Genomic DNA, 22,019 nt, shown 5'->3' with positions numbered 1-22,019 from the left:
GTGTAAAACAGTCTTGACCATTCTCTTCCTACCAATTCTTTCCCGTGCTTAGGATGTGAACCCTAGAGCGTTTAATAAACCATTCCTGCTGTCCCAAAAAATTCTGCTTGCACACCCCCTTTTTTTATCTGGATCCAAAGATCCTTAGAGAAGTAGCGTAGCCTAGCAGATAGAGCCCAGGAATGGGAGTTGGAAGGACTCCCACTTCTCTGCTGAGTGACCCTGGGCAAGTCACTTCACTTCTCTGGGCCACAGTTCCCTCATGTGTCAAATGGGGGTTAAGACTGTGAACCCCTCGTGGGACAGGGACTGGGTCCAACCTGATTAACTTGTATGTACCCCAGTGCTTAGTACAGTGCCTGGTACATAGTAAATGCTTAACCATCAATCAATCAATCAATCGTATTTATTGAGCGCTTACTATGTGCAGAGCACTGTACTAAGCGCTTGGGAAGTACAAATTGGCAACACATAGAGACAGTCCCTACCCACCAGTGGGCTCACAGTCTAAAAGGGGGAGACAGAGAACAGAACCAAACATACCAACAAAATAAAATAAATAGGATAGAAATGTACAAGTAAAATAAATAAATAAATAGAGTAATAAATATGTACAACCATATATACATATATACAGGTGCTGTGGGGAAGGGAAGGAGGTAAGATGGGGGGGGATGGAGAGGGGGACGAGGGGGAGAGGAAGGAAGGGGCTCAGTCTGGGAAGGCCTCCTGGAGGAGGTGAGCTCTCAGCAGGGCCAACAGATACATAACAGATACCATAAAAAAATCCCAAGTCCCCTGAAACCGCAAGCAGCCGGTGTGGAGTGTCCATTCCTCTGTTTTTGAACAGGACAGTCGAGTTTTCCGTTGTACAGGCCCGCTGCCTCTATGTGACCACTCCTCTCAGCTTGGAGGTTTCTCTAGCCCCGGGAGGCTACTATAGCAACAGAAAAAGAAAAAGCAGCAGGGGGGAGGAAGGGAAGAAGAAGAGGGGAGATTGGGTGCACTTTTGGCCCCAATGTAGCCCTGCTCAGTTGTTGTCAGGGCAACGATTCCTACCCCATATCCAGGATTTGTTATCTCTGGTTTGCCGCTATGCTGGTGGCCAAAGGTTGCCCGAGAATCGGTTTCCAGTTTTGTTGCCAGGCCTGGGCGCCTCCCCTCTCCCCTCTTTCCCTCCTCTCCTTCTCCCATCACCTTGGTACCGACGAGAGGAAGTCAGAGAACCCGCCAAACAGATGAGAATGCATAGCCGGGCGGCAGTGTGCCCCAGTGGAAAGAGCCTGGGCCTAGAGTCAGAGGATCGGGGGTATAATCCCGGCTCTTCCAGTGAATAATAATAATAATGGCATTTATTAAGCACCTACTATGTGCAAAGCACCGTTCTAAGCGCTGGGGAGGTTACAAGGGGATCAGGTTGTCCCACGGGGGGGGCTCACGGTCTTAATCCCCATTTTACAGATGAGGTAACTGAGGCCCAGAGAAGTGAAGCGACTTGCCCAAAGTCACACAGCTGACAGTTGGCGGAGCCGGGATTTGAACCCCTGACCTCTGACTCCAAAGCCCGGGCTCTTCCCACTAAGCCCCGCTGTACAGTTGCTTGCCGTGTGACCTTAGGCAGTCGCTTAATTTCTCCGCGCCTCAGTGTCCTCAACTGTCAAATGGGGATTAAATACCTGTCCTTCCTGAACTGTGTCAATTGTTTGTTTTCAATAACTGCCGATTCCCATTCTGAAGTTCCAGTGAACTTAGGGTGATTCCAGAAAGAGTCAAGAAGGATGTGTGTTTGGTTCAGCTTTAAGATTCATTCATTCATTCAGTCGTATTTATTGAGCGCTTACTGTGTGCAGAGCACTGTACCCAGCGCTTGGGAAGTCCAAGTTGGCAGCGTATAGAGACGGTCCCTACCCAACAGTGGGCTCACAGTCTAGATGGGGGAGACAGAGAACAAAACAAAACATATTAACAAAATATAATAAATAGAATAAATATGTACAAATAAAATAGAGTAATAAACACGTACAAACATATATATCCCTGCCCCAACAGGGCCGCTGAGCAGAGTCACCGTGAAGTCTCTCAATAAGGTCCCCCGCTAATGTCCGGCTCCATGTGGAAGCTTTTCTAGAATGAGCGAGAGAGAGAGAGAGAGAGGATGAAAATGTGGGGGCAAGAGAAGGCTTGCAACCTTATCCCAGCTCCGCTGCTTGTCGGCTGTGTGACTTTGGGCAAGTCACTTAACTTCTCTGTGCCTCAGTTCCCTCATCTGTAAAATGGGGATTAAGATTGTGAGCCCCCCATGGGACAACCTGCTCACCTTGTATCCTCCCCAGCGCTTAGAACGGTGCTTTGCACGTAGTAAGTGCTTAATAAATGCCATTATTATTATTATTGTTGTTGTTGTCGTTCCCAAGCACTTAGTCCAGTGCTCTGCGCTCAGTAAGCACCCAATCAATACGATTGAATGAATGAATCGATGGATGGTATTTGCAGCGTGGCCCTGTGGAAAGAGCACGGGCTTTGGAGGCAAAGGTCAGGGGTTCGAATCCCGACTCTCCAGTTGTCAGCTGTGTGACTTTGGGCAAGTCGCTTCCTTTCTCTGGGCCTCAGTTCCTTCTTCTGTCAAACGGGGATGAAGACCGTGAGCCCCCCCGTGGGACCACCCGATCACCTTGTAACCTCCCCATCATCATCATCATCAATCGTATTGATTGAGCGCTTACTGTGTGCAGAGCACTGGACTAAGCGCTTGGGAAGTCCAAGTTGGCAACATCTAGGGACGGTCCCTACCCAACAGCGGGCTCACAGTCTAGAAGGGGGAGACAGAGAACAAAACATATTAACAAAATAAAATAAATAGAATAAATATGTACAAATAAAATAAATAAATAAATGAATAGAGTAATAAATATGTACAAACATATATACAGCGCTTAGAACAGTGTTTGTCCCATAATAAGAGCTTGATAAATGTCATTATTATTATTAAGCGGTGGAGTTCTTTCCCTGCCGCCGGGCAGCAGCACTCGAGCTCCGCTCCGCGGGCGGGGCTCCGCTCCGGGCTCTCGGACCGCCCGGGGGGGGGGGGGGCTTGGTGGGAGGCTCCGCTCCGCGGGCGGGGGGATCCGGCTCCGGGCTCCCGCTCCGCCCCGGCCTGCAGTCCCTCCGCGGGCCGGAGGGGGCGGGGGCGAGGCGGCCTGGCGCCCCGTGGCCGGCCCCGCCCCCTGACCGCGGCCCCGCCCCCTGACCCCGCGGTCCGCGCACAGACACACACACACGCACACGGACGCGCACGCGGACGCGCACAGGGACGCGCAGGCGCAGACGGTTCCCGGCGGTCCCGGCGTCCCGCCCCGCCGCCCGCGCCTCCTGCTCCCGGTCCGCCGCCCCCCCCGCGGTCCCCCCGGTCCCCGTCAGCATGTGGCGGGGCCTGGGTCGGACCTCCCCGCGGTCCCTGCTGCGGGCCCTGGGCTGCTCCTCCGCCCGCCCGGGCCGGGACCCGGGGACCCTCGGGACCCTCCGCGCCCTCCGCGCCCTCCGCCCCGCCGCCTCCGCCTCCGCCTCCGCCCTCCGCTCCGCCGCCTCCGCCTCCGCCCCCCCCGCCCTCCTGCTCCGGCCGCCGTCCCGGTCCCTGCACACCGCCGCCCCGACGCAGGCCGGTCAGTCAGTCGGTCAGTGAGGGCTCAGGGCGCGCCGACCGGGGGAGGGCCCCCCCCCCCACTCCCCCATCACCTTAGCCTTCTGACCCCCCCCAGTCCCTCCTTGACCTCCCCCAATCCCTCCCTGCCCTCCCCCAGTCCCTCCCTGACCTCCCCCAGTCCCTCCTGACCTCCCCCAGTCCCTCCTGCCCTCCCCCAGTCCCTCCCTGACCCCCCCCAGTCTCTCCCTGACCCCCCCAGTCCCTCACTGACCTCCCCCAGACCCTCCCTGACCTCCCCCAGTCCCTCCCTGACCTCCCCCAGTCTCTCCCTGACCCCCCCGTCCCTCCCTGAACCCCCCAGTTCCTCCCTGACCTCCCCCAGTCCCTCCTGACCTCCCCCAGTCCCTCCTGACCTCCCCCAGTCTCTCCCTGACCCCCCCGTCCCTCCCTGAACCCCCCAGTTCCTCCCTGACCTCCCCCAGTCCCTCCTGACCTCCCCCAGTCTCTCCCTGACCTCCCCCAGTCCCTCCCTGACCCCCCCAGTCCCTCCTGACCTCCCCCAGTCCCTCCCTGACCCCCCCAGTCCCTCCCTGAACCCCCCAGTTCCTCCCTGACCTCCCCCAGTCCCTCCTGACCTCCCCCAGTCCCTCCCTGACCCCCCCAGTCCCTCTCTGACCTCCCCCAGGCCCTCTTGACCCCCCTCCCAGTCCCTCCCCGACCTCCCCCCAGTCCCTCCCCGACCTCCCCCCAGTCCCTCCCCGACCTCCCCCAGTCCCTCCCCGACCTCCCCCAGTCCCTCCCCGACCTCCCCCAGTCCCTCCCCGACCACCCCCAGTCCCTCCCTGACCCCCCAGTCCCTCCCTGACCTCCCCCAGTCCCTCCCTGACCTCCCCCAGTCCCTCCCCGACCTCCCCCAGTCCCTCCCTGACCTCCCCCAGTCCCTCCCCGACCACCCCCAGTCCCTCCCTGACCCCCCAGTCCCTCCCTGACCTCCCCCAGTCCCTCCCCGACCTCCCCCAGTCCCTCCACGACCTCCCCCAGTCCCTCCCCGACCCCCCCAGGTCCTCCCTGAGCACCCCCCCCAGCTCATCCCCACGTCTGGCTACTGGCCAGACTCGTTTGGATCGGTCAGTCAATCCGTCAGTGCCCTTTATTGAGCACTTCCTATCGGGCACTGTACTGAGCGCTTGGGAGAAGATGAACAGGGAACGTGTCTTCTAGTTCTGCTTGTGTTGTTCTCGCTCAAGCGCTCAGTCCAGTGCTCTGCCCATAGTAGGCACTCAATAATTACCATTGATTGATTACAGTTCGGCAGAACTCCGAAGCCGTGCTCTGCCCTCCCCAAGTATCTGTGCCGCAGGGGCTGGGGATGGGCGCATTTATTCGTTCATTTGTATTTATCGAGTGCTTACTGTGTGCAAAGCACTGTACTAAGCACTTGGTAGAACACACTATAGCAACAGATGCATTCCCTGCCCACAACGAGCTCACAGCCTAGAGGGGGAGACGGACATTAATATAAACAGAAAAATAAATTACAGATACATATGTGCTGTGGCCGAGGGAGGGAGGATAGAGGGGCAGAAGGGAGTGGGAGAAGAGGGCTTAGTGAAGGAAGGCTTCTTGGAGGAGATGTGCAGTTATCTGTCTGATGTCTAGACTGTGAGCCCACTGTTGGGTAGGGACTGTCTCTATATGTTGCCAACTTGGACTTCCCAAGTGCTTAGTACAGTGCTCCGCACACAGTAAGCGCTCAATAAATGTGATTGATTGATTGATGTGAGGAGGGAGGGCGGTCCAGGCCAGAGGTAGGAGATGAGCAAGAAGTCACTGGCGAGGCAAGTAATAATAATAATGGCATTTATTAAGCGCTTACTGTGTGCAAGGCACTGTCCTAAGCACTGGGAAGGTTACAAGGTGATCAGGTTGTCCCCCGGGGGGCTCCCAATCTTAATCCCCATTTTACAGACGAGGTAACTGAGGCCCAGAGAAGTGAAGTGATTTGCCCAAAGGCACACAGCTGACAAGTGGTGGAGCTGGGATTTGAACCCATGACCTCTGACTCCAAAGCCCGGGTTCTTTCCACTGAGCCACGCTGCTTCTCCATGAGATTGAGGAACACATCGAGGAGTAGCGAGGCCTAGTGGAAAGAGCCCGGGCCTGGGAATCAGAAGGACCTGGGTTCTATTCCCAACTCCACCACTTAGTCTGCTGGGTGACCTTGGGCAAGTCACTTCGCTTCTCTGGGCCTCAGTTCCCTCACCTGTAAAAGGGGGATTAAGACTGTGAGCCCCATGTGGGAAATGCACTGTGTCCAACTTAATCAGCTTGTATCTATCCCTTCGCTTAGTACAGTGTTTGACACATAAGCGCTTAATAAATACCATAAAAAAGAGAAAGGAGGCTTTCATCCGTCTGTCAGCTGGCTAGGAAATTTGGGTCCGTTGCTTTGTGTTGTCAGTTTCAGTCTGAACTGAACGCCCCTCCCCAGCAGCAGCTGTAATCGTGCACCCTTCCTTGTGGGCAGGGAATGCGTCTATTACATTGTCCTCAGTCAGTCGATCTTATTTATTGAGCGCTTACAGGGTGCAGAGGACATAGTCGTTATCCCCATTTTACAGAGGAGGTAACTGAGGTCCGCCAAAGCAAAGTGACTGATTGATTGATTGCTATGCACATAGCAATCCCTAAACACTGTTGATTAATTGAAAAAAGCAAGAGTCCAGAAAAATGTGCAAGTGGAGTAGGTTTTTTGTATGTTTTATTTAAATGCTTTCTGTGTGCAGGGCTCTGTACTAAGCACTAGGGTCGATAGAAGTTATTCATTCATTCATTCAGTCGTCTTTATTGAGCGCTTACTGTGTGCAGAGCACTGTTCTAAGCGCTTGGGAAGTACAAGTATTCAGATTGGACACAGTCCCTGCCCCACATGGGGCCCACAGTCTTATTCCCCATTTGACCAATAAGGCAACTGAGGCCCAGAGAAGTGAAGTGAGTTGCCCAAAGTCACCCAGCAGACGAGTGGCGGAGCCAGGAATAGAACTCAGGACCCTCTGACTCCCAGGCCTGTGGTCTTTCCGCCAGGCCATGTTGTATGTATGTAAGGATTTCCATATCATGTGTTTTCACTCCTCATTTTGGACATACAATTGAATGAATGAGTGAATGAATGACTGACCTCCCACAGCACCTGTATATGTTTGTACATATTTATTACTCTATTTTATTTGTACATATTCTATTTATTTTATTTGGTTAACATGTCCTGTTTTGTTGTCCATCTCCCCCTTGTAGACTGTGAGCCCGCTGTTGGGTAGGGACCGTCTCTCTGTGTTGCCAACTTGGACTTCCCAAGCGCTTAGTACAGTGCTCCGCACAAAGTAAGCGCTCAATAAATACGATTGAATGAATGAATGACCTCCCACAGCACCTGTATATATGTTTGTACATATTTATTACTCTATTTTACTTGTATATATTTATTCTATTTATTTTATTTGGTTAATATGTCTCGTTTTGTTGTCCGTCTCCCCTTTCTAGACTGTGAGCCCGCTGTTGGGTAGGGACCGTCTCTCTATGTTGCCAACTTGGACTTCCCAAGCGCTTAGTACAGTGCTCCGCACAAAGTAAGCGCTCAATAAATACGATTGAATGAATGAATGACCTCCCACAGCACCTGTATATATTGTATATATATTGTATATATATATTGTATATATACATTGTATTGTATGTACCTGTATATATAGTACATATTTATTACTCTATTTTACTTGTATATATTTATTCTATTTATTTTATTTGGTTAATATGTCTCGTTTCGTTGTCCGTCTCCCCCTTCCGGACTGTGAGCCCGCTGTTGGGTAGGGACTGTCTCTCTATGTTGCCAACTTGGACTTCCCAAGCGCTTAGTACAGTGCTCTGCACACAGTAAGCGCTCAATACATGCGATTGAATGACTGAATGACAGAACGCTGTTGGGGAGTTAGGGAATGATATGACGTCAGTGTCCGTGTGGATAGGACATGGTAGTTGGAGAATGATTGTACGATTGATTGATACGATTGATACAATCAGTACGATTGATTGATTGTATGTGGGGGGGCGGGAGGGGCAGGGGTCATTAATTCCTGGTGTGACTATTCTAAACCGCACTTTCCTCAGTGCAGGGTTCATCCGCATGTTAACCCCTGCTTTACAGGAGAACTGAGTGGCCTTTGTTCTGTCCCCAGCAGGGATGGAAGTCAGGAAGGACAGGGCACCTTTAAAAGATTGTGCCAGTCTCCCCACCCCACCCCCCTGCCTCAACAGGGGTTAAAGTCAGGAGGGGCAGTGCACCTTTAAAATGAACTACAGTGAACCCCATACTGGTCGAATCTTGTACTTGTACAAGTAACTTGTACATCCCAAGCGCTTAGTACAGTTCTCTGCACACAGTGAGCGCTCAATAAATACGATTGAATGAATGAAATGAAGTAGAAGAAGGGCTTAGGAAAGGCCTCTTGGAGTTGATGGTAGAAAAACATTCATTTTTGGAGGTAAGAACTTCAACACCTGTCATGCGGTCCGCCTCTCAGGGTGTATGGTTTTGGAGTGACTGCGTTTTTTTGTTCTTAGGGTGTTTGTTAAACGCTTACTATAGTCCAGGCACTGTGAGAAGCAGCGTGGCTCAGTGGAAAGAGCCTGGGCTTTGGAGTCAGAATTCATGGGGTCAAATCCCGGCTCTGCCAGTTGTCAGCTGTGTGACTTTGGGCAAGTCACTTAACTTCTCTGGGCCTCAGTGACCTCATCTGTAAAATGGGGATTAACACTGTGAGCCCCACGGGGGACAACCTGATCACCTTGTAAATTCTCCAGTGCTTAGAACAGTGCTCTGCACATAGTAAGCGCTTAATAAATGCCATTATCATTATTATTATTACTAAGCACTGGAGTAGATACAAGCTAATCAGGTTGGACACAGCCCACGTCCCACATGGGGCTCACGGTCGGTCAGTCAACCGTATTTATTGAGCGCTTACTGTGTGCAGAGGGCATAGTCATCCCCATTTTACAGAAGAGGTAACTGAGGTTCAGTCAACCGTATTTATTGAGCGCTTACTGTATGCCGAGGACATAGTCATTGTCCCCATTTTAGAGAAGAGGTAACTGAGGTCCAGCGAAGCAAAGTGACTTGCCCAAAGTCACACAGCGGACGAGTGGCAGAGCTGGAATTAGTCCTTTTGGCTCCCAGCCCCTGTTCTTTCCACTAGGCTTTGCAGCTTCTCTGTTGCCAGATTAATCTTGAAAAATCAATAGTTTTGCCACATAGAGCAACTAGAGGGATTTCTCCATTTGGAACAGTCCGTCTAGAAATAGCTTAATCCAAGCATTCCATTAGGGTCTAAAATCTGGTTTCACCCTGTGAGATACTTGAGTAGAAAATTTTCCGTGGCTAATCGGCATTCTCATGCCCCATCCCTGGCTTTGAAGTGTTCGTATGAAAGATGTCACTCTCCCGTTATGATCAGTGATTACTAAGAACAAAATGTCAGGTTTTCAAGAGAGCACCCAAAACTAGAGATTTGTATTATGCAAGTCAGTTTGCAGTGGCTCAAATTTAAAAGAATCACAAAGCTTCAGCGGTGTGGATGACCATTACCTAACTGGTTGTTGGGGCTTTCCAAAGTTGGCCGGGTGGTTAATACCTTTAAATTTTCTGGCTTTTTAAATCCTACCTAAAGTTAGCAGAAATCCATTGATTTCTGTTGAATTCCCAAAGCCACAACTTAAAAATCCAGATTCCTCGGGGCAGGTGCCTTTCTAAAGCTGCGGTTCTCTGGTCTTGCAGAGTAGTAATAAATAATAATAGTAACTGTTATGTGCTTACTATCAGTTAACCAGTGGTATTTATTGAGCACTTACTCTGTGCAGAACACTGTACTAAGCACTTGGGAGAGTACAGCAGACTATGTGCCAAGCACTGTACTAAAAGCTGGGATAGATACAGTATCTCCCCTGAGCCGCCCACCCGCCTGCCGACAGTAAGCATACTGTGGGCAGGGAATGTGTCTGTTTATTGATGTTTTGTACTCTCCCAACAGTTAGTACAGTGCTCTGCACACAGTAAGTGCTCAGTAAATACCATTGAATGAATGAATACAGTACAATCAGGTCAGATCCAATCTGTCACACTTGGGATTCGTAGTCTAAAAGGGAAAGAGAACAGGTATTTTATGGCCATTAATACAGATGAGGAAACTCAGGGCCAGAGAAGTAAAGTGACTTGCCCAGGATCACAGAGCAGGCAAGTGGCCTATTTAGCCCCATGTGGGACAGGGACTGTGTCCAACCTGATAATCAATCAATCAATCGTATTTATTGAGCGCTTACTGTGTGCAATGCACTGTACTAAGCGCTTGGGAAGTACAAGTTGGCAACATATAGAGACAGTCCCTACCCAACAGTGGGCTCACAGTCTAAAAAGTGGGCTCACAGTCTAAAAATCATGTATCTACCCTAGCACTTAGTACAGTGCTTGGCACACAACAAGCCCTTAACAAGCATTCCTCCCCCCCACCCCCCAAAAAGTTGGTGGAACCAGGATTAGAACCCAGATCCACCGAGTCCCAGGCCCGTGCACTCAGTATGTCCCAGGTTGCTTCCCTGTCAGGTAGTGTTAGGTTGTAGGGAAGATGGATTCTGGTAGAGAATTGAAATCGGGTCTCTAGCCAGAGGACAGTGTCACTCCTCGATTGGATGCTTTGTTTTCGAGGGGCCGAGCAAGCTGGAGGCACAGAAATAAATTGAATGGATTTGACTGTTAATCGAATTGGGCGTCAACACCTTTTCCAGGAGCTCATGACTCTGTTCTGTAGTCCAGGTGACACCTGTCTGTGAGTGAGACTGGGTGGTGAAGAAATCAGAAAAAAATGCATTTAGTCAAAGAAAAGATTGGAGGCAGGCCACCGAATACGGTGATGGTGGGCTTCAATCAGAGGCATTCAGATAGCAGCAAGAATCTGGCTTTTGTTCAGAATGAAGCAGCGTGGCCTAATGGATAAAGAAATGGCCTGGGAGAAAGAAGGACCTGGGTTTTAGTCCCGGCTCTGCCGCTTGTCTGCTGTGTGAGCAAGTCACTTCACTTCTCTGGGCCTCAGTTCCCTCATCTGTAAAGTGGGAATTAAGACTCTGAACTCATGTGGGATGTGGACTGTCCAACCTGCTTAACTTATGTCTGTCCCAGTGCTCAGTACAGTGCCTGGCCCATAGAAAGGACTTAATGAACACTATATTTTTAGACTGTGAGCCCACTGTTGGGTAGGGACTGTCTCTATGTGATGCCAATTTGTACTTCCCAAGCGCTTAGTACAGTGCTCTGCACATAGTAAGCGCTCAATAAATACGATTGATTGATTGATTATAGAAACATGGCAGAATGGAGAAGAGAGGAAAGTCAAAACAGTCGGTCGTTATTGTCAACTAAGAATGAGAGAGCATTTTTTGTGGCACATTTTTGCCAATTCCCTTCAACCGCAGGTGTTTTTTAATGAAGATCCGCAAAAATTCAGGTGTTCTAATTCTTCTCCAGGACAAAATGTCAAAGCCCTTATGACTAATTTCAGACAGAATAAAAAGTCCTAATGATCGCATCTACCCAGAGCAGTGGAGACTTGCTTTTTCCACAAACCGTCACCAAGCTGGGTGCTTTCTTAATGGCGGAGACGCTTTCAGCCTAACACATTGAGGATTGGAAATGGTGATTTTTGGTCCCTACTGAGATCCATCTGGGGCAAATGTTCTCTCAGGGGTGTTTCTACTAAAAATGGGCAAGACCCAGAAGATACCCTGATGCCCAGTTTCTGGCCTCTGGGCACTGTCTGAGGACATGCAGGGTGGCAGCCGTGGGGAAGCAGGGTTGGGGGAGGCTGATATAGTCTGAGTTTCCACCTATCAATCAAGTAGGCCTGCCGATACCGGTTCCTGCAATCAATCAGTCAATCAAACAGTGGTATTTAGTGAGCGTGCTTAGTATGTGCGGAGTACTGTATTAAGCGCTTAGGAGAGTACAAGAGAACAAGGTTGGAAGTTATGTTCCCTGCCCACAATGAGCTTACAGTCTAGAGGGGGAGACAGACATTGATCAATCAATCAATCAATCGTATTTATTGAGCGCTTACTGTGTGCAGAGCGCTGTACTAAGCACTTGGGAAGTACAAGTTGGCAACATATAGAGACAGTCCCTACCCAACAGTGGGCTCACAGTCTAAAAGGGGGAGACAAAGAACAAAACCAAACATACTAACAAAATAAAATAAATAGAATAGATATGTACAAGTAAAATAAATACATAAATAAATAGAGTAATAAATATGTACAAACATATATACATACATTGATATAAATAATTTATATATATTACATATATTATAGATATGCAGCAGGTGTCCTAGGACCAACTAGACTGTAAGCTTGTTGTGGGCGGGGAATGTGTCTCTGTGTTATATTGTACTCTCCCGAGTGCTTAATACAGTGTTCTGCACACAGTAAGCGCCCAATAAATACGATTGAAGGGATGAACTACACTGTTCCTTTGAAACCGTTTCTGTGTCTTCTTGTGGCTAGCGCCGTGTTCAGCGCTTAGAACAGTGATTTGCACATAGTAAGCGCTTAATAAATGCCATTATTATTATTTAAGGGGCGGGGGGGGGACGAGAGAGCCCTCCCCCCCTGCAAAAAGGAGTTTTTCCAGCCAAACTAGTCATCCTTTGTATTAGAAGAAGACACCACTGATGCGGGATTGAAGAAGTTCACCTATGAGTAGTTTGTATGCGGCCCAGCTGACCAGTGTTGCATCCCTATCCCCCAGCTACATTGTACACAGAAAAACCTTGTCCCAAATGCACCTTGGAAAATACCTTCAAGGAATTCCACCTTGGAACTCCAGGGTTCCTCTTTCCCCAGCCACCGCGTTGAGGTTTGGGGCCGGTGGTGACGGTTCTTGTTGGTGTCAGGGGGAATCCGGGCCTTGGGTATGGCCCCATTTGGGGAAAGCTGCTCCTGCGGAATGTATTACAGAGCGTGAACTCCCTGGGCCTTTCTGAACTGTTGGTCTTCCGTTTTAGCTCGTAAATTCACAGACAAACACGAATGGGTATCAGCCGAAAACGGCATTGGCACCGTGGGAATCAGCAATTTTGCACAGGTATTTGCCATTCGGTTCTGTGCTTTGTAGAGATCTGTGGCCTGCTCTTGTCTCCGATCGCGTCTGTCTGTAATTGTGTTAGTTTGCAGCTTCTGCTCAGTTCTGCCTTGGAATGAACACGTCAAGTGTTAGTAGTGTTGCTTTGGCCTTATTTAATAAGGTTTTCCTCCCTCGGGCTAGTTAGCATTTGGAAGGCCTGCTGCCATCCTCAGTTTGTCTTAAATTCAAATGATTTCCCTCCAGCATTTTCTCCTCTTTCAGGTTTCATTGTGCTCTTGCCACTGACCAGAGATAATAATAATTGTGGTGTTTAAGTGCTTATTATGTGTCAAGCACTGTACTAAGAGCTGGGGTAAATACAAGATAGTCAAGTTGGACCCAGTCCCTGTTCCACAGTAGGGTTTACAGTCGAAGTCGGAGGAAGGAGGGTTTAATCCCCATTTGACAGATGAGATAACTGAGGCCTAGAGAAGTGAGGTGACGTGACCCGGGTCATGCAGCAGACCAAACCCTCCGGCTCCCAGGCCCGTGGTCTTTCCACCTGGGTTCTAATGCCAGCTTTCCCCCTTTTCATTCATTCATTGTCGTATTTATTGAGCGCTTACTGTGTGCAGAGCCCTGTACTAAGCGCTTGGGAAGTACAAGTAGGCAAGATGGTCCCTACCCAGCAACGGGCTCACAGTCTAGAACGGGGAGACAGACAACAAAACGTGGACAGGTGTCAAGTCATCAGAACAAATAGAAATAAAGCTACATGCACGTCATTAACAAAAGAAATAGAATAGTAAATATGTACAAGTAAAGTAAATAGAGTAATAAATCGGTACAAACATGTACAGGTGCTGTGGGGAGGGGAAGGAGGTAGGGACGGGGAGGAGGAAAGGAAAAGGGGGGCTAAGTCTGGGAAGGCCTCTTGGAGGAGGTGAGCTCTCAGTAGGGCTTTGAAGGGAGAAAGAGCTAGCTTGGGGAATCATCATCATCAATCGTATTTATTGAGCGCTTACTATGTGCAGAGCACTGTACTAAGCGCTTGGAAAGTCCAAGTTGGCAACATCTAGAGACGGTCCCTACCCAACAGTGGGCTCACAGTCTAAAGGGGAGAGACAGAGAACAAAACCAAACATACTAACAAAATAAAATAAATAGAATAGATATGTACCAATAAAATAGAGTAAAAAAATATGTACAAACATATATACATATATACAGGTGCTGTGGGGAAGGGAAGGAGGTAAGATGGGGGGGATGGAGAGGGGGACGAGGGGGAGAGGAAGGAAGGGGCTCAGTCTAGGAAGGCCTCCTGGAGGAGGTGCGGTGGGAGGGCATTGCAGGCCAAGGGAAGGACGTGGGCCGGGGTCGACGGCGATACAGGCGAGAACGAGGTACGGTGAGGAGGTTAGCGGCAAAAGTGTTGTGGGGCTAAGGATTAAGTGTGGCCTCGTGCATAGATCACGGGCCTGAGAGTCAGAAGGACCTGGGTTCTAGTCTCAGCTCCCTGACTTGTCTGCCGTATGACCTTGGACAAGTCACTTCACTTTTCTGTGCCTCAGTTCCATCATCTGTGAAATGGGGAATAGGACTGGGAGCCCCATGTGGGACGTGGACTGGGTCCAACCTGATTGCCTTGTATCTACCCCAGTGCTTAGAACAGTGCCTGGCACTTAGTAAGCACCTCACAAATATCATAAAAAAAAGGGAATGCACAGATCCAAGTGCAAGGGTGACTGCCTAAGGCCCCGCAAGTGGTTTTCCCGGAAACTTGAGTCTCCCATAAGTGACTGGGAATGGATCTGCTCTGATTATCCTACCTCTCCCCAAAGCTTAAAACCAAGTGCTAAATGCATGTGCCACTATTCTTTTTTTTCTTGTGTCACCCAGGCTTGAGTTTGTTGTGCCTCTTGTCAAAGTTTGTCCCCTGAGGTTTGAAATGTCACCAATGCACTCATTCTTTTCTCTTTTGATTTTGTTGTTATAGGAAGCATTGGGAGATGTAGTTTACTGTAGTCTTCCAGAAGTTGGGACAAAATTGAATAAACACGGTGAGTTGGTGTGAAAACCGGGGGAAGCAATTTCACGGTCGTTCGTTGGCCACGAAACCACCTATTCCTGGTTTTTCTCGGAATTACTGGACTTTGTACCTCCCCGTCTGTTCCTTTCTAGTTTTCTGTGAACCAGCTGATTGTAGTTTTAATTCACCACACTAGAATGTGAATGCAGTGTTGTGTAACTGTTGGATTTTTTTTTTTAATGAGCTCTGCAGGTTCCTATGGTTGGCCAAAGGTTTTATTTGAAATTCAGGTTCTTGCGGTGCATAGGTTAAGCCCCGAGGGGACTTGCAAGTTACATTTTAAAACAGTTTAGGGCTTTCCCCTTATTCAGGCATAATAATTTGGAATCCTCTGGACTATTTGCTGGATCCTCAACCCAGGAACATGGTGAAACTGTCACTTCTTCCATAAAGCATGCGTCAACTATGCTTTTTGGACTGACTGCTATTGGGGGAAATAGGAAATGTCTTTTGACACTACACATCTGTGTGGATAGAGAACAATGTGATATAATAATAATTATGGTATTGATTAATCGTACTAATGCCTGCCTCCCACTCCAGACTGTAAGCTCGGTCTGAGTGAGGCTGCCTGGGGTCACCCCTATGAGATTCCTGTTGCGCTCAGACCTGCGTGTCCAGTGTTTTGTTTTTGTTTTCTATCTCCCCCTTCTAGGCTGTGAGCCCGTTGTTGGGTAGGGACTGTCTCTATATGTTGCCCATTTGTACTTCCTAAGCGCTTAGTCCAGTGCTCTGCACACAGTAAGCGCTCAATAAATACAATTGAATGAATGCCCAATGCCCCCATAGGTCCAGCTGTGGAAAAATCACAAGCGTAGGGGCTGACCGACACTCTGAATCCATCGGCGAACCCAATTAATTGAGTGGCTGGTGAACGCTGTCGACAGGTGCTCCGTTGAAAACATTTCTTGGGTTTTTATAGCAATTTGGTGTGCCTGGGACATCATCCTATTATTGTTATTAGTAGTAACAATTATAATACTAATCATATTTGTTAAGCACTTACTATGTGCTACGCACTGAGGTAGATACGAGATCATCAGGTCCCACATGAGGTGCTCACACTCTTAGTGGGCGGGAGAGCAAGAACTGAGTCCCCATTTGACAGATGAGGGAACTGAGGCCTAGAGAAGTGAAGCAACTTGCCCAGGGTCAAACAGCGGAGCCAGGATTAGAACCCAGGTCCCCCGACTTCCAGGCTCGGGCTTTTTCTGCTAGGCCACGCGGCTCCTCATTCAATGTTTTGAATGCCGGTAAGACAAAAAAAGTGCTTAGAACAGTGCTTGGCATATAGTAAGCGCTTAACAAATACCGTCACTGTTAAAAACAGACTGGGGAAAGGAGGGGGACCCCAACAGGACCAGTGTGTCCTATTTTCACCACTCTTAGCTATCAAGCTTCATGGTGCGGGTAGAGGAATAATTTTCCTGACATCTGTGGAAGTGTCTGTTCCTGAATTCTTCTGTTTTTTCCAATGTCACGCAGATGAGTTTGGAGCTTTGGAAAGCGTGAAAGCTGCTAGTGAACTGTATTCCCCTCTAACGGGAGAGGTCACCGAGATTAACACGGCCCTGGCTGAAGACCCAGGCCTCATCAACAAGTCTTGTTACGAAAATGGTAAGATGTTGCACTACGGTTCTCAGGGTGGTAATGGCCAAGCTCAGGCTCCAAAGGCAACTGGATTTTATCGTTTTAGCTGGATTTGAGCACCACTTCTTGGATTTCCTGGGTACCGAAAAAGACCAAAGTGTATCCCTTCCCTCCTTTGATGTTCGGCATTTCTTTATGAGTTTCTTTTGTTTTTTTCCTTTCTTTCCACGGGCCTCGGAGTCGGGGGATCTGGGTTCTAATTTCTGACTCTTCCGGGTATCTGCTGTGTGACCCTGGATAAGTCACTTCACTTCTCTGGGCCTCCATTTCCTCATCTGTAAAATCAATCAATCAATCAATCAATCGTATTTATTGAGCGCTTACTATGTGCAGAGCACTGTACTAAGCGCTTGGGAAGTACAAATTGGCATCACATAGAGACAGTCCCTACCCAACAGTGGGCTCCTGTGAACCCCATGTGGGGCAGGGACTGAGTCCAACCTGATTATCTTGTATCTACCCTAGTGCTTAGTACAGTGCCTGGCCCAAAATAGGCGTGGCCTAGTGGTTAAACCATGGGCCTGGATGTCAGAGGACCTGAGTTCTAATCCTAGCACCTCCACTGTCTGCTGTGTGACACTGAGCAAGTTATTTAACTTCTCTGTGTCTCAGTACCCTCAACTGTAAAATGGGGATGAAGACTCTGAGCCCTTCCTATGTGGGACAGGGACTGTGTCTAATCCGATTAGCTTGTATCTTCTCCAGCGCTTAGTACAGTGCCAGGCACATAGTAAGCCCTTAAATATCATTAAAAAGAAAAGAAAGAAATTTTTAAAACTACCACAATAACTTCTTACTGGAAACAGTTGGGAAACAGGAGGTGAGGGTGAGAAGGCCCTATCTTCTCTTGACACATCTGGATTTTAAACTCGTGCTCTGTAACGATTAATATTTTGAATGGCTTGGGCATGGCTTTTGCTCGCAGGTTGGCTGATCAAGGTGGCCCTAAGCAACCCTTCTGAACTCGATGAGCTGATGAGCGAAGAGGCCTACGAAAAATACGTCAAGTCTATCGAGGACTGAACCCGGAATCGTCGAATGAGCCAGTATGGAAACACTTAGCCCGACCTAGTTTGCCCTAAATTAGTGGTGTCCAGAAGGTGTGAAGCGTAGCGACGTGGAAATCTGTAGGTTAACCCCATCCCCCAGAAGACACTGCTGCATGAGGAACATCCATTAACCGAGCGTAAATGTCGGAGGGTAAAGATGCTTACCATCGGCACCCGTTGCACAGCACTCTCTTAGTGATTTTCATTAGGCTGCAGTCTAATTGAATAACGTGGCAAACTGGTAACGTCATCACCGGTAAAAAAAAAAAAAATGAGTGCCCTTCAAAGTTAGCAGCTGGATTGGCCGAAGCCTTAATCCAGGGATGGGGGCCGTCACCGCGGGTCAACTGGCCGAGTAAGGGACGGAGACGTCCCCGTCCGTTGGAGTCGTTAACGAGTGCCGAGACGGCAAGCCGCACGGAGGCCTTGGTGAGGTGGGTGGAGTCCGACTGTCAGGTGCAGAGCAGTGCCGTTTCAGTTTTCTGAATTAACTGCTTTGGCTGCTTCCTACGGGTGGGGCCACAGTCTAACGGCAGAATAGGTAACCAGGTTAATAAAAAGGAACTGACTTCTTTACCGGCTCTGCGCGCTCTTGGTTTTGTACTAAATGGTCCGCCACCGCCTCCCCCCCCCGCCACCCAGACGTTATACTCTGCCATGAAAAACTCCAAAGGGTCTCCCAAAAATTAACATTTAACTCCAGGAGTATTTGATTCATGGGAAGTCGGGAAAACTAGGCAACTGACTGCGTGGAAAGAAAAGTCTAATTTCCCCGATCTAGGTTTTCTGAATTATCGAGCAGTGGTATTTACCGAGCGCTTACTAGAGAAGCAGTGTGGCCTAGTGAATAGAGCACAGGCCCGGGAGTCAGAAGGACCCAGGTTCTAATCCCGGCTCTGTCACTTGTCTTCTGTTGACTTAGGGCATATCACTTCACTTTTTGGTGCCTCAGTTACCTCATCTGTAAAATGAGGATTAAGTCTGTGAACCCCGTGTGGGATATCAATCAATCGTATTTATTGAGCGCTTACTGTGTGCAGAGCACTGTACTAAGCGCTTGGGAAGTACAAGTTGGCAACATATAGAGATGGTCCCTACCCAACAGTGGGCTCACAGTCTAGAAGATATGAGCAGTGTCCAACTTGATTGGCTTTTATCCACCCCGGCGTTTCGTATAGTGTCTGGTGCATAGTAAGCACTTAGCAAATACCTTTTTTTTTTTTTTGAAAAAAAAGGAAGACTTTCCTAGTAAAATAAAATTTTCTGTTGTACCGCCTTGGGCCGTGGGATAGCTTGGAGGTAGAAAACAGATTTAGGGAGAATGAAGAGGTTAGAAAGGAGTCTGTATGTTTGAGGCTGTATGTTTTAGACTGTGAGCCCACTGTTGGGTAGGGACTGTCTCTATATGTTGCAAATTTGTACTTCCCAAGCGCTTAGTACAGTGCTCTGCACATAGTAAGCGCTCAATAAATACGATTGATGATGATGATGAGGTAGTACTCGTATGTTTTTATTGTGCCTCTACTGGTGCACTGCATCAATCAATCGTTTTGAGTGCTTACCGTGTGCAGAAGCAGCATGGCTTAGTGGAAAGAGCACCGGCTTGGGAGTCAGAGGACATGGGTTCTAATCCCGGCTCCGCCACTTGTCTACTGTGTGACCTTGGGCAAGCCACTTACCCTCTCTGTGCCTCAGTTACCTCATCTGTAAAATGGGGATTAAGACTGTGAGCCCCACGTGGGACAACTTGATTACCTTGTGTCTACCTCAGCACTTAGAACAGTGCTTGGCACATAGTAAGCGCTTAACAAATACCATAATTATCACTGTTATTATTACTAAATGCTTGGGAAAGTACAGTATAACAGCCGATTCCCTGCTTAGAATGATCTTACAGTCTAGGGAGTAGACAGACACTAATATAAATACAGATAGGTACATAAGTGCTGTGGGGCTGAGGGAGGGGTGAAGAAAGGGAGCAAGTGCAAATAGGATCTATATTGTTAGAGATGGCTGATGAGGTTTTTGACTCGGTTTGGGGAATTCATCCAGGACAGTTTGTTGAAGGGGGTGGGATTTTCATATCCTGAGAGCTGTGATCCGTCAGATCTGGGGAGGGAGTTCTCCCAGCCAGTGGAACAGCACAAGGGCAGAGGCGGAAGAGTCAAAAGCAAGATACAGTTAGAAGGTGATGAGAACCAGTGTGGATAGAGCACAGGCTTGGGAGTCAGAAGGACCTGGGTTTTAATCCTGACTCCGCCACTTGTCTGCTCTGTAATCTTGGGCAAGACACTTCACTTCTCGGCGCCTCAGTTACTAATACCGTGAGTACCCTGTGGGACGGAGTACTGATTATCTTGTCTACCGCAGCGCTTAATACAGTGTCTGGCCCATAGTAAGGGCTTAACAAATACAATTTAAAAAAAAAGGATTAGCTTGGGATGAATGAAGACAACAAAAAATAAGATAGGGTGAGTTGATGGAGAGCTTTGAAGTTTATTGTTTTTGCTTGATGTAGGACACGGGAAGCCAAGGCTTCACAAGAGTTTAGCTACTCTAATTTCTGGAAGGACTGGTAAGTGGAGGGTGAGTATTATCAAGTGACCCTATAGCAAGAGAATGCTTGAGGGCAGGAATCATGTCTCTCAACTGTTGTACTCTCCCAAGCGCTTAGTACGGTACTCCGCACGGAGGAAGCGCACCATAAATTGTATTGATTGGTAGCTCAACTGAAAATTATCTGAAAAGCCTTGTTTACCTCTGCTCGTGAAGATTTGGGCCCTGCATCTGTGATGTCGTTCACTGGTGTCTGTGATATAATTATTGGTTGTACCCTTATCCCAGATATGGCATAGGATAAGAGTTGGGCATGTCTCTCAGAAACCTTGATTAACTCCCAGGACCACTCTAGTCCTGGGTTATCTCCTGCTAGAATTCCCTCCAACTTTCATCCTAACTCCTCTGCGCTATTTAAGAGCCAACTTCCTCTTTCCTTTCAACTCCACTCCTGAGTCGGATTGAGCCAATTCCTGACCAGGCTAGATTTGATTCCAAGTGAAGTTGTTGCCTTTCCTTGGTTTCTTGCCCTTGTCCTTGGTTTAGCAATCCATCAGTGGTATTTTTGAGTACTTACTCTGCAGAACACTGTAGGGAGAGTACAGTAGGGCTAGCAGGCAGGATCTCTGCATTAAAAGATTTTATCATTTACTATAGGTAACACCAAAATAAATGATAAATAGGGTAAGCATCTGAGTCTAAAGATATGTACGTAAATGCCATCGGGGGGGTGGGGGAAGTGAGTCTTCGGGAGTGAGGGTTCAAGTGCAGAGGTGATACATTGGGAAAGCAGGGAGGGATGACGTGAGATTATTCGGGGAAGGCTTCCCGGAGGAGATGTGCTTCTAGTAGGGCTTTGAAGATGGGAAGAGCAGTGCGGGCCTGCAGAGTGTGAAGGGGTCTGCGATGAGAGAGAGGTACAAAGAGTAGGTTGCTGTGAGAGGAGTCAAGCGTGAGCTGGGTTGCAGTGGGAGAGGAGCGAGGATAGGTAGAGGACTGCGGAGAGCTGATGAGCACCTCAGAGCCAATGGTGTTGAGTTGCTTCTTAATGTGGAAACTTCAGGAGACAAAGTCCCTCCTGATCGGCTGCCTTGGCCACCTCCCCCACTGCCCACCGCTGCTAGGTGGCTCATCCCCTTCCCACCCCTGCCAGTTTCAAGATGCGGCATGGCCTAGCGGAAAGAGCACCGGCCTGAGAGTAGGAAGGACCTGGGTTCTAATCCCGGCTCTGCCACGTCTGCTGTGTGACCTTGGGTAAGTCTTTTAACTTTTCAGTGCCTCAGTTACCCCATCTGTAAAGTGGGGGTTAAAATCCTACAATTCCTCCCACTCTGAGATTATCCCATGTGGGACAGGGACTGAGTCCAACCTGATTAACCCGTGCCCAGTGCTTAAAACGGTGCTTGCCACCTAGAAAGTGCTTAGCAAGGCTGCCGCTTATCTACTGTGCAGCTTCGGACAAGTCGCTTCTCTGGGCCTCAGTTCCCTCCTCTTTAAAAGGGGGATGAAGACTGTGACTGGGACCTTCCTTCAATCGTATTTATTAAGCGCTGGTTGTGTGCGGAGGAGGATGCTGTGTCCAACCCGGTTTGCTTGTATTCACCCCAGCGCTTAGTACGTTGCCTGGCACGTAGTATGCGCTTGACAGATATCACAGTTATTGTGGTGATTATTGAGGAGGGGGCTCCTCGCTCCCCGGGCCCGGTGACTGACCTCCTCTGTGTGCATTTGTGTGTGTGAGGGAGTAAGGGTGAATGCCTCTTGAGCGGCCCTCTCAGGGCTGAGGCGATGGGCCCCTCCCCTTCGCCCCCAATCCTTCCCTCTTTCCCTCCCCACAGCACTTGTGTCTGTCTGTACATATTTATTACTCTA

At 48.9% G+C, this 22,019-nt stretch overlaps 1 protein-coding gene across 2 annotated transcripts; it reads left to right on the top strand.

The window, feature by feature from the left end:
* The first annotated feature begins 3,401 nt into the window (after positions 1 to 3,401).
* On the top strand, positions 3,402 to 18,172 carry GCSH (glycine cleavage system protein H). 2 transcript variants are annotated; one of them, XM_038754835.1, is made up of 5 exons: positions 3,402 to 3,659; positions 12,745 to 12,824; positions 14,800 to 14,863; positions 16,378 to 16,509; positions 17,468 to 18,172. In XM_038754835.1, exons 1-5 carry the CDS (start codon positions 3,419 to 3,421, stop codon positions 17,563 to 17,565), a joined length of 615 nt encoding a protein of 204 aa, XP_038610763.1. In that variant the 5' UTR covers positions 3,402 to 3,418; the 3' UTR covers positions 17,566 to 18,172. The 2 variants fall into 2 exon arrangements, with proteins under 2 accessions (XP_038610763.1, XP_038610762.1); XM_038754834.1 differs by having other exon boundaries at positions 3,402 to 3,671.
* Positions 18,173 to 22,019: the final 3,847 nt, after the last annotated feature.

Source organism: Tachyglossus aculeatus, chromosome 11 (genome assembly GCF_015852505.1).
Source record: "Tachyglossus aculeatus isolate mTacAcu1 chromosome 11, mTacAcu1.pri, whole genome shotgun sequence".
Taxonomy (NCBI): domain Eukaryota; kingdom Metazoa; phylum Chordata; class Mammalia; order Monotremata; family Tachyglossidae; genus Tachyglossus; species Tachyglossus aculeatus.
Note: the sequence above shows the minus strand (reverse complement) of the source record. Positions and strands in the feature narration are given on the sequence as shown.

Bases quoted from the DNA above. Each gene is read 5' to 3' on its own strand.
- GCSH (XM_038754834.1), top strand. From the start codon at position 3,419: ATGTGGCGGGGCCTGGGTCGGACCTCCCCGCGGTCCCTGCTGCGGGCC. The intron at 14,864-16,377 runs GTGAGTTGGTGT...AATGTCACGCAG, and splicing joins GACAAAATTGAATAAACACG to ATGAGTTTGGAGCTTTGGAA. The intron at 16,510-17,467 runs GTAAGATGTTGC...TTTTGCTCGCAG, and splicing joins CAAGTCTTGTTACGAAAATG to GTTGGCTGATCAAGGTGGCC.